Source organism: Aspergillus foveolatus (genome assembly GCF_047715535.1).
Source record: "Aspergillus foveolatus strain CBS 279.81 unplaced genomic scaffold BDW70scaffold_29, whole genome shotgun sequence".
Classification (NCBI taxonomy): Eukaryota; Fungi; Ascomycota; class Eurotiomycetes; order Eurotiales; family Aspergillaceae; genus Aspergillus; species Aspergillus foveolatus.
In genome coordinates, this window is record NW_027396093.1 from 59,299 (window position 1) to 69,932 (window position 10,634).

At 49.4% G+C, this 10,634-nt stretch overlaps 3 protein-coding genes across 3 annotated transcripts; 2 read left to right on the plus strand and 1 right to left on the minus strand.

Moving 5' to 3' along the window:
* Positions 1 to 155: 155 nt before the first annotated feature.
* On the minus strand, positions 156 to 1,866 carry BDW70DRAFT_59940 (GTPase-activating protein GYP1). Its single transcript, XM_073744369.1, has 4 exons — positions 1,583 to 1,866; positions 639 to 1,525; positions 476 to 568; positions 156 to 419 (listed from the first exon to the last, which is right to left on the minus strand). Exons 1-4 carry the CDS (start codon positions 1,809 to 1,811, stop codon positions 255 to 257), a joined length of 1,374 nt encoding a protein of 457 aa, XP_073595280.1. The 5' UTR covers positions 1,812 to 1,866; the 3' UTR covers positions 156 to 254.
* Positions 1,867 to 2,890: 1,024 nt separating this feature from the next.
* Positions 2,891 to 6,623, plus strand: BDW70DRAFT_137575 (heterogeneous nuclear ribonucleoprotein HRP1). The gene is made up of 6 exons (XM_073737068.1): positions 2,891 to 3,198; positions 3,262 to 3,546; positions 4,827 to 4,867; positions 4,925 to 5,088; positions 5,148 to 6,156; positions 6,213 to 6,623. The coding sequence occupies exons 1-6, from the start codon at positions 3,155 to 3,157 to the stop codon at positions 6,347 to 6,349; spliced, it is 1,680 nt and encodes a 559-aa protein (XP_073595281.1). The 5' UTR covers positions 2,891 to 3,154; the 3' UTR covers positions 6,350 to 6,623.
* A 169-nt stretch (positions 6,624 to 6,792) lies between these two features.
* On the plus strand, positions 6,793 to 9,939 carry BDW70DRAFT_59979 (U4/U6-U5 snRNP complex subunit PRP6). Its single transcript, XM_073744370.1, has 3 exons — positions 6,793 to 7,233; positions 7,351 to 9,646; positions 9,731 to 9,939. The coding sequence occupies exons 1-3, from the start codon at positions 6,851 to 6,853 to the stop codon at positions 9,875 to 9,877; spliced, it is 2,826 nt and encodes a 941-aa protein (XP_073595282.1). The 5' UTR covers positions 6,793 to 6,850; the 3' UTR covers positions 9,878 to 9,939.
* The last annotated feature ends 695 nt before the right edge of the window (positions 9,940 to 10,634 follow it).

Below are 10,634 nucleotides of genomic sequence, written 5' to 3' on the forward strand. Positions count from 1 at the left end.
GAAGCGGGAATCATATCTTCCTCGCGCACTCCGGCGATATGTGGCGCAAGTGATTAGATGATAGCGCACTATGGAAGGCCGAGTCGAAACGGACACCGAGGGGTAACCAGGTATCTCACCATGCCACACCGTAGTGACCGTACAAGGCAGCTGGCATTGATCTATGCATACAATATCGTAATCGGTCGAATTGTTGAGCAGCACTTCTAGCAAGGTTTGGAATATTCCATTTATAAGGGCCACGAAAATTGCCATCATGGAAAGCCGTTATCTGGAGTATGATCTGCCGTGCTTGGACGAAGGTGAGCTCGAGAATCTTGGAAGAGACTCTGCCAGATGAATGCTTCGCTGAGAAGTAGCTCGATGTCCTTCTCTGTCCAGTCTTTTGTTGGGAGAGCTTGAAGAAACATCATTATCTCCTATAATGAACGTATTAGTCATCATATGCTAGTGATAAAAGGTTGAGGTTGCATGCCTGGAAATCCATTTTCACCAATTGGTCTGTCCACTTGACAAGGAATGCCGCACAAACGTACAGATGAAACCGCGAGAAACCCTGTTCTTCGGCCTGGACATGAATCAGAATGAGTACGTGCAGCTCTGGACTGAAGGTGGGGATTAGAAATTAACCACCATACCATGTATGTATCCCACATCCTTATCGTGTTTCGTACGCTCATTTCCCGCATGAGCAGACAGTTCATCCATCGAAAACTGAATTGCATGAATTCCACCCCCTCCTGCTCGAGGTGTTTTGCGAGGGCTGCGTCAATACGCATCGTCAAGTCGCGCAAGGCTCTCACTTGTCTGTGAATACCCGGCTGAGCATAGATATAGTTGTCTTGGATTCCGTCCAGTAGTTTCGTCAGACACCAGAACGAATCGGCTTCTACCGCATCCAGAACACTCCGAGGAAGCTGGCCAGGATCCATTCCTTCTTCAACGTTCAAATCCGTAACATAAACACCGAGGAAGACTTGAAAAAGCGGTGTGACAAGGTCGTTTATACCTTGAACATAACCGCTGGCCGGGTGTCGGATAGCCCAGACATATAATATCCTTTCTAATGACCGTTGAGTAGCTTCATAGCTGTAAAGCTGAATATGCGGGCTTGTGCGCGGAACATCGATGCTTATTTGGTGCCATATTGCTTCGTCCAGGCCTCGACCACGGCCGGTATCGGTAGACCGAGAATTATCTCTAGTGGTCGCTGCGTTACTGCGCTCGAAAGCCTGCCGGACCCCGTCCAAATATTCCTTTCGTTTTCGCTCGAGAGTTGCAATTCGCCGCTCGCTGTTTGTGGGAAGGTAACCCAGAAGTAGTTGCCAAGTCATGGCTCGTACTTCATCCGGGACGCCGGACCAAGCGAGATTTCGTAACTCTTGAAGAGGCACAGTGCTTGCTTGTAGAAGGCGCTTAAATTTATTAATCCTTGATATGCGGCTTGTGTATGCATCCATATCTTTCGATGAGGCACCTTTTGGAGGCGCAACATGGTTGATGAGGTTCAATGCGTTCGCCGGATCTTATCAGGAACAGGTTAGACTGGCCAACAATTTGTCTCAGAATAGCTTAGAGATACCTTTCAAAATGTCTTTATACTGCGGTCGTAAAATCTTGCCTTCGCTTTTTCGAGCTGTTGGGTATAAAGGAATGTCACGTTCCTCAGCAATATCCGAGCTGTTGGCTCGTTGTCTATTGTTCGGTAGATTCACGTCGAGAGTTGATAGCCTGCTGTCGGACTTGAATGTTGGTGTCTCAACAGGTTTGAATCGCGAAACATCAGCTTTGCGACTCTGCCTCTTCCGCATGCTTGCTATGCTTGGAAGTCCAAACTCATCCTCGTCGTCATCAAAAACGATATCCTCCCCCACGTCGTCATCATCATCATCCGCTATCTTCCCCGCAGGATCGTCTTGATCCCACGGTCCGAGCTCTTGATTCATGATTCCGGAGTACGACGCGCGCGGGGACGCGACCCATATCCCGGGCCGCCGAGTAGAGGGTGATGCGTGTGAGGAATTATTGGGGGACGAACAGGGAGGCGTTCGCGGCCGGGCGTGCTGGGACAATCCACTGTTGAATAATAAGTAAGAGTAAGTCGCGCCCACAGGGTGTATGCTAGCTCGTCTCAAAGGGAAACTGACTTCGGGATGTTGGCGTGAGAGTAGGAAGCGCCAACGATAAGACTTTGATCAGGGGAATTGGGAGTCCTTTGGTAGTTTTGCGACACCGATCTGGCTTTCCAGAAAGGGGAAGCTGATTGCCTTGTCTAATTGTTAGTGGTTTGAGCACAACATTAACCAGATGATGTAGCTTACTCGGAACGGTCTGCGTACGGGGGCGGGGAGCATTTATCAGCCACTTTGTGTCGATTTTGAGACAGAGGTTATAGGGCACGAACCAACCTGGACCATTTCCTTCGGGGTTCTGAGTTAATTGACTTCTGTCGCGAACAGAGGCAAGGCAACTCACCTGTTTTTGGACCTTTCTAGTCGCCATTGTGTGAAAGAAAGTCCACAGGTGTTGCGGAGATGATGTCAACCGAACAGGTCATCGGGTCAGTAGACAGGGGAATATTGCGGGGGTGCTTCAATGCACCCAGTACGAATAAGAAAGGAGACAGAACCTGAGCCGACCACTGGAGATGATTAACTTCAGAAGCAGAATTACTGACGGCAATTTTCCGTCTTGAACACCAAGACAGAGCTGCCTAGGTTTTGTCTGGCTATAGTTGGTGCTGGAGGTTGGCGGCCTGTAATTTACCTAGGCTGCTGTACACTCTAAAGTGAGCTCTACTTGTACTCCCGTAATCTCCAAGTCTTGGCTCCCTATTATACCTAGTCTAACGCCGCCAGTACGAGTGTAATTTTCGGCACCTTCTCTCCAATCCAACTTCACTCATCTTCCTTCCTTCTTATTCCTTTATTCATCGCACTCCTCCCCACTCTCCTCAACTTTCATTATTGTCTCTCTAATCCGTGTTCTTAGTATTCTTTAACTGAGCTACTAGGATTTTCTTCGTGATTAGCTTCTGGTGATACCCCATCAAAATCTGACTGCGGACATCGCTGCTATTCGCATACGAGTCAATTGAAATTGGGTCGTTCGTCCTGCCGCTTACTCCCATCATCAACCAGCGCCGATTCACACCATGGCTGAACCAGAGGACGTCGAGGAGGATCTTTTCGCCGATCTGTATGCTGCTCCCACTCTCGCTTGGACGAAATTACATCGATCTAAACCTGTCTTGCTTTCTAGGTACGATGCAGATGAGACAGGAAATCAAGCAGCTCCAACTGGTGGAGCTCCGGCGGCTTCCAACTCCGCGCCGTCAGATGCGCCCGCACAACCTTCAGCCACTTCCGCCATTCAATCAGTCGAAGGCGTTGGAAATGAATCCGAAAGCACGCATGGTACCTATCAAACCCCTACATATGAAGGAGGCTATCAAAATGGATCTGGGCCCGACTCCGGATATAACAACCAAACTACTGGTCCAGTCGGAGAGCCGGAGCCGCAGGGAACAGGCATCAAGGAAGACGGGTAAGTTCCCATTGTTTTTTTTCTCACAAGCATCTCATGTTCTTCGCGCTTCGGATACGTTTGTGTACTTTGCCTTTGCTGCGGCCATGGTATGGGGCTGGAGGTGTCCACGAAAACTGCCAATTCGTTTAGCGGAATCTTTCCCATATGCACATGATGATGGCGAGCTGTACGTTTGTACTCGGTGCATGGCTTGTGCAGGACAACCTACGTTTTTGGCTTATCTGGTGGGTCCATTTGATGGGACGCTCCTGAGGCATGAAAGGGGTGTTGGACTGGAAGGCCGGATGAGACTTCGTTCAAGTCAAGATCTTTTGGTGGGAGCGATTATTACGCCTGTGGGAGCAAAGCCACTCCAACTCAATGAAGATTGACAACTTTGTTTGCACCTAGACGGTGCCGAATCTGGGTGGAAGTGCACTATTCCTTCCAAGTCTAGTGAGGATCTATCAGCGAGTCAGCGCCATTATGGCAGAATCGGGAGGCACATGTCGACAGCCTAATTATGCGAGCCCCAATCTCGAGCGACTATAGTACAGCTGATACCATATAGCCTCTTATCGGTACTTGATATAGCACAGCCACCGAGGAGTAGCGCCCCCGGCTGGCTGGCTGGGCATTATCGATCAGTTTACCTAGCTTCGGACTTCATAGACAGCAGGCAGAGATACCTTGGTCAGAGAGACAGAAGAGAACAATTGACTTATTCCGCCCGGCAAACCTCTCCCTTGTGGTCTGTCTATTATCCGCATACACATTCGGACCCTGGAGCCCATGCTGTTTGGTATCCAGACTGCTGGGTTGATTTGTAATCCAGTGGCTGTGAATAAAACCCGAAATAACACCTGCGCTGATATACGGTCTCAGGAGGTTCAGTTGAGTGTATACTTGCTAGAACCACAGCTGCTCATCATGAGGGAGCGCACCTTGGTCGTTCGGCATGGAAGTCACCGCAGCAGACAACACATCAATTCATGCGCCATGGACTACTATAGCCCAAAGACAATCTCCCAAGACCAGAAATTATGGTGCTCAAGTTGTTGATAAGATCTGAGTTGAGATGCTTTTCCTACCATGGGCCCATCAGCCGTTCCCGGCTACTCCCAGCCATATACTACTCACGTGTTTTTGATATTTGCTTTTCTTTTCTCTTTCCCTTTCCCATTTCTTTGGTATTCTTTTTCTTTTCTTCTCTATTTTTTTTTCTTTGCATCCGTCTTTTGCCGGGTTGAGTACTTTCAATGAGAGGAATGGAGTTTCTAATGAGCAATTTGTGGCAGAAAAATGTTTATTGGAGGGTTAAACTGGGAGACAACAGATCGTATGTGCCGTCTACGAGCCTTCTCAAGAGACTCTGTGATCTAACCTCTTAAGCTAGAATCTCTAAAGGAGTACTTCTCGCAGTTCGGAGAAGTACAGGAATGTACCGTCATGCGTGACAGTGCTACGGGTCGGTCTAGAGGATTCGGATTTCTGACTTTCAAAGACCCCAAGACTGTGAATACTGTTATGGTCAAAGAGCACTACCTTGACGGAAAGATTGTAAGGCGTGCTTTAACGCTTTCTATGTTATAATGAATGTATGCTCACATAACTCGCAGATTGACCCGAAGCGCGCTATTCCACGTGATGAGCAGGAGAAGACAAGTAAGATCTTCGTTGGTGGCGTCAGTCAAGAGGCTACCGAGCAGGATTTCAAACAATTCTTTATGCAGTTTGGTCGTGTGATTGATGCGACTTTGATGATTGATAAGGATACCGGGCGCCCTCGTGGGTTTGGCTTTGTGACATTTGACAGTGAAGCCGCCGTCGAAGCAGCTCTTTCGCGCCCTCTCGAGATTCTGGGTAAAACTATCGAGGTAAAGAAAGCTCAGCCAAGAGGCAATCTACGTGACGACGGGGATCGTGGTCGTCGCGGTAGAGACTTTAGGGATGGCAGTCAAGGTGGCTCAGACGGCTCCCAGCAGCAAGCAGGTGCCCAGGGACAAGGAGTCATGCCTGGCGGGCTCACTCCCCAAATGATGGCGCAGTATTGGCAACGCATGCAGCAGTACTTTGCTCTGATGCAACAGCAAATGGCAGTAGCTGCAACGCAGGGCCAAGGAATGGGCGCCATGGGAATGGCTGGGATGAATCCTGCTCTTATGCAGCAAATGCAGATGAAGCAACTACAACAGATGCAAATGGGAAATAATCAGCAGTCACCGAGCATGAGCCCTCCTGCTCAGAGCCCGACCCCGCAGTCAATGCAGAATATGATGAACCCTGCCATGATGCAGCAGATGCAACAACAGATGCCAAATCAAGGACAGGCAAATAACATTGGGGGACAAATGGGAATGGGTGGAAATGGCAGTGGGAACATGAACATGGGGAGTAACTATGCTGGAGGAGGCAGAGGGGGTCCCGGTTACAATGCTCACGAACAAATTGCATTTGAGCAACAGAAGTATGAGCAACAGCAAGCTCGCAGAGCAATGGAAAACCGGGCCTTCTCACCCTATCAGCAAGGTGGTCCGACATCATGGGAAGGAATGTACGATGAGGTGCCCCAGCCAAATATTCCCACAGGCCCCCAGGCCATGAATCGATCCAGTAGTGTGGGACGCGGTACGCATCACCATTGTTCTCTGCATCGTTTACATATTTAGCTAACCCGGTACTAGGTCAAACACCGCAGCCGCAAGGCGCTGCACCTGCAAACGCTCCGACAGGACCTAAGAATGCTGGGAAGCCTGGCGCCAATTACCGTGGTGGAGGACGTGGCGGCCACCGAGGCTTTCATCCCTATGCGCGAGGATAGGTCGTTGTATTGACTGAGCAAGAAGAGCATGACGCTATCCAGTGGCGTCATTTTCCATGGAAAACTTCCCTTTTGATTTCTCTTTCCATCATATTTCTCAGTGTTCAATCTTTAGGCTGTCTGCCAGAAGAACCTTGTTCAATGATTACTAACTAGTTTGACTATACGTGGGTGTTTTGCAGAATTCTAGGGTGTGGCAGTGCCAATCTGTGCTGATGGTTCTCAAACGGCTACTCGATTATTATCAACAAATGGCAATACCAATATATCTATACTCCATCGTACTGTAACCGTAATATTCTGCGCCTCGTATCGTACCCTACTACCCTGAAGAGTTGGGCTGGTTGATGGCCTGGTTGAGACGATAAGATAACGGAGCGGAACTATTCTTTTGCGGTTATCGACTTTTGGTCATTAGAAGCTCCTGCGACCAGGCCCAACTCCGGTAGTTTTGCTAAAGGCCAGGGATTGGAGCTTATCAGATTCAAGCCCCTCCTCAAGATGGCGTCTGGACGAAAAGATTTCCTCAGTCAACCCGCCCCCGAAAATTACGTTGCTGGTTTAGGTCGAGGAGCGACCGGCTTCACCACCCGCTCAGATTTAGGTCCTGCTCGAGAGGGCCCAACGCCGGAGCAGATACAGGCTGCGCTTGCGAAAAGAGCACAGTTACTTGGGGCAGCACCTCCGACGGCTTATGGGGCTACAAGAGAAAAGGGTAAAGGAGAGGAAAAGCCGACCGAGGAAGAAGATGATGAACGGTTCCAGGACCCCGACAATGAAGTTGGGCTCTTTGCCTACGGCCAGTTTGATCAAGAAGATGACGAGGCGGATCGCATCTACAGAGAGGTAGATGAGAAGATGGATAGGCGGCGCAAAGCACGAAGGTTAGTGGACTTCGTACACGCTATGTTTTCTTTTCCCTTTTTGCCGTAAGATGAGTTGTTCATCGGGTTCACCCCGGCTATTCTTGGACAGATGACCGACTTGTACCTTTACCGCAGGGAAGCTCGAGAGCGGCAGGAGCGGGAAGAGTATGAACGGAAGAATCCGAAAATCCAACAGCAATTCGTCGATTTGAAACGGTCTCTTGCGTCGGTCTCGGAAGACGAATGGGCAAACCTCCCCGAAGTCGGTGACCTTACGGGTAGGAATAGACGAACGAAGCAGAATTTACGTATGCAGCAACGTTTTTACGCGGTCCCCGATAGTGTGCTCGCGAGTGCAAGAGATTCCGCTCAGTTCGATACAACCGTTGCCGACGATGGAACAGCAACAGATGCTGGTGCCAACGGGGCGGACGGAATGATAACGAACTTTGCCAACATTAGTGCTGCTCGTGACAAAGTACTACAGGTTAAGCTTGATCAGGCGGCAATGGGGTCCTCTGGAGACGCGGCGTCTGGGAGTGCGACTAGCATCGATCCAAAGGGCTACCTTACAAGTCTTACGCAATCAGAGCTGAAGGCAGGTGAAATTGAAGTGGGAGACGTCAAACGTGTGCGCGTCTTGCTGGAATCTGTAACAAGGACGAATCCTAAGCATGCTCCGGGGTGGATTGCGCTGGCGCGCCTGGAAGAGCTGGCGGGCAGGATAGTTACCGCTCGGAATGTGATTGCAAAAGGATGTGAGCTCTGCCCAAAGAGTGAAGATGCGTGGCTTGAGAATATTCGGCTTAACGAAGGGCACAATGCCAAAGTCATCGCTGCAAACGCAATCAAAAACAACGACCACTCCACTCGGCTCTGGATCGAAGCTATGCGATTGGAAACAGAGCCACGTGCAAAAAAGAATGTGTTGAGACAAGCCATTCTGCATATTCCGCAGTCCGTCACAATCTGGAAGGAGGCGGTTAACCTGGAAGAGGACCCCGCAGACGCACGCCTTTTACTGGCTAAAGCAGTTGAACTGATACCGCTTTCAGTTGAGTTATGGCTGGCGCTCGCTCGTCTTGAGACACCTGAAAACGCCCAAAAAGTTTTGAACGCTGCGCGAAAGGCCGTGCCTACAAGCCATGAGATCTGGATTGCTGCTTCTCGACTTCAGGAGCAAATGGGAACCTTCAACAAAGTGAACGTCATGAAGCGAGCTGTTCAATCGTTGGCGAGGGAAAATGCTATGCTTAAACGGGAGGAATGGATAGCGGAGGCGGAGAAGTGTGAAGAGGAAGGGGCTGTCCTCACTTGCGGTGCGATCATTCGGGAAACGCTCGGATGGGGGCTGGATGAAGATGACGATCGGAAAGACATCTGGATGGATGACGCAAAGGCGAGTATTGCGAGAGGGAAATATGAGACGGCAAGGGCTATCTATGCGTATGCCTTGCGTGTCTTCGTCAATCGCCGATCCATATGGGTTGCAGCAGCGGACCTTGAACGCAACCACGGCACCAAGGAAGCGTTATGGCAGGTACTTGAAAAAGCAGTTGAGGCTTGCCCTCAGAGCGAAGAGCTATGGCTACAGCTTGCGAAGGAGAAGTGGCAGTCAGGAGAGATTGACGATGCCAGACGAGTGCTCGGACGTGCATTCAACCAGAACCCTAATAACGAGGATATCTGGCTTGCTGCTGTCAAGTTGGAGGCGGATGCTCAGCAGACGGACCAAGCCCGAGAGCTTCTTGCAACAGCTCGACGCGAAGCAGGTACAGATCGCGTCTGGATAAAGAGCGTCGCCTTCGAGCGGCAACTGGGTAATGTTGATGATGCGCTCGACCTCGCCAATCAAGGTCTTCAGCTGTATCCCAAGGCCGATAAACTCTGGATGATGAAGGGCCAGATATACGAGTCACAGAATAAGCTTCCTCAGGCTCGCGAAGCATATGGCACTGGTACTCGAGCATGTCCAAAATCTGTCGCTCTATGGCTATTGGCGTCACGACTGGAAGAAAAGGCCGGGGCAGTGGTCAGAGCTCGATCTGTTCTCGATAGGGCTCGTCTAGCAGTACCCAACAGCCCCGAACTGTGGACAGAGAGTGTCCGAGTTGAACGGCGGGCAAATAACATCCCTCAGGCGAAGGTTCTGATGGCCAGAGCATTACAGGAGGTCCCGTCATCCGGCCTTCTGTGGAGCGAAAGCATCTGGCACCTCGAACCGCGCTCGCAGCGGAAGGCTCGCAGTCTGGAAGCGATCAAGAAGGTCGACAATGATCCAATCCTCTTCATCACAGTAGCGCGAATCTTCTGGGGCGAGCGTCGACTTGAGAAGGCGATGACATGGTTTGAAAAGGCGATCATATCAAACAGTGATTTCGGCGACGCGTGGGCCTGGTACTATAAGTTCCTGCTGCAGCATGGTACAGATGTAAGTACTCTCCTCTCTCGCATATAGTCTCTCTTTTTGCCATTCACTGGAAAGAACCCCTATTCTAATAATCATTCTTCATAGGAAAAACGAGCCGACGTCATTTCGAAATGTGTACTTTCTGAGCCTAAGCACGGTGAAGTTTGGCAGTCCATAGCGAAAAATCCCGCTAATGCCTATAAATCAACCGAGGATATCCTAAAGTTAGTTGCGGACAGTCTTGTCCAATAAAGGTGACGCTTCCTCCACCACCTGTATACTATCATCTGTGTTAGAAGCATGCATAAATCTTGTTTCAAATAAGTGGGCGTTCTGGGATTGGGTTGATGTGATTATAATGAAAGCTTCAATGACTTTGTTGTGTCCTTATATCCTTAATGTATTCTACATAGCAATAGTGAATTGACTATCAATATATCTTGCGTAGACTACACTGGCACCAAGAAGCTTCTCACACAGCCTGATTAACTGCTCTATGGAGATTCTGGGAATACAATAATCAATACTGTCAGCATTCTAGCTTCTTTCAATTTCCCCAAATAATTAGGTGCAAAAAGGTCATTGCAACATAAGATACTTGTTTTCGAGGCAGCCTGGAATACCAGCAACAATCCCACCCCTGTATTTGATGAAACAACTTATTCAACAAGTGCATATCACTAGTAAGCCAGAAAGAGTGTTGAAATACTCTGTACCGGACCTGTGTCTAGATCGTCCACAGTTAAAAATATGTTGGAATCGACATGTCCATGAACTCTAATTTGTTGTTTCTTTTCCCTTAGCGACCTAGTCATAAGGATGTGAGGTAGGCAATAAATATCTTCGTCCGCAAATCAGCTGCGGCAGTTGGTCTCATGTGTGGGTATTGTAAGAAAAACATGAGGTTAACGAGAAGCAGAACACGTCAAACTCCAAGCCAAAAAATGCAATAAGACAATGCCACACAGTTTGTGGATATCCCAATACTCCCAGGACGCCTTTTGCCCTT

What these genes read in the sequence shown, in the direction of transcription:
- BDW70DRAFT_59979 (XM_073744370.1), top strand. Translation starts at nt 6,851, where the DNA reads ATGGCGTCTGGACGAAAAGATTTCCTCAGTCAACCCGCCCCCGAAAAT. An exon ending in AGGCGGCGCAAAGCACGAAG is followed by an intron (nt 7,234 to 7,350) that starts GTTAGTGGACTT and finishes CCTTTACCGCAG; the next exon opens with GGAAGCTCGAGAGCGGCAGG. An exon ending in TGCTGCAGCATGGTACAGAT is followed by an intron (nt 9,647 to 9,730) that starts GTAAGTACTCTC and finishes CATTCTTCATAG; the next exon opens with GAAAAACGAGCCGACGTCAT.
- BDW70DRAFT_137575 (XM_073737068.1), top strand. Translation starts at nt 3,155, where the DNA reads ATGGCTGAACCAGAGGACGTCGAGGAGGATCTTTTCGCCGATCT. An exon ending in AAACTGGGAGACAACAGATC is followed by an intron (nt 4,868 to 4,924) that starts GTATGTGCCGTC and finishes CTCTTAAGCTAG; the next exon opens with AATCTCTAAAGGAGTACTTC. An exon ending in ACTACCTTGACGGAAAGATT is followed by an intron (nt 5,089 to 5,147) that starts GTAAGGCGTGCT and finishes CATAACTCGCAG; the next exon opens with ATTGACCCGAAGCGCGCTAT.
- BDW70DRAFT_59940 (XM_073744369.1), bottom strand. Translation starts at nt 1,811, where the DNA reads ATGCGGAAGAGGCAGAGTCGCAAAGCTGATGTTTCGCGATTCAAACCT. An exon ending in GTATAAAGACATTTTGAAAG is followed by an intron (nt 1,526 to 1,582) that starts GTATCTCTAAGC and finishes GTTCCTGATAAG; the next exon opens with ATCCGGCGAACGCATTGAAC. An exon ending in GGATGTGGGATACATACATG is followed by an intron (nt 569 to 638) that starts GTATGGTGGTTA and finishes ATTCATGTCCAG; the next exon opens with GCCGAAGAACAGGGTTTCTC.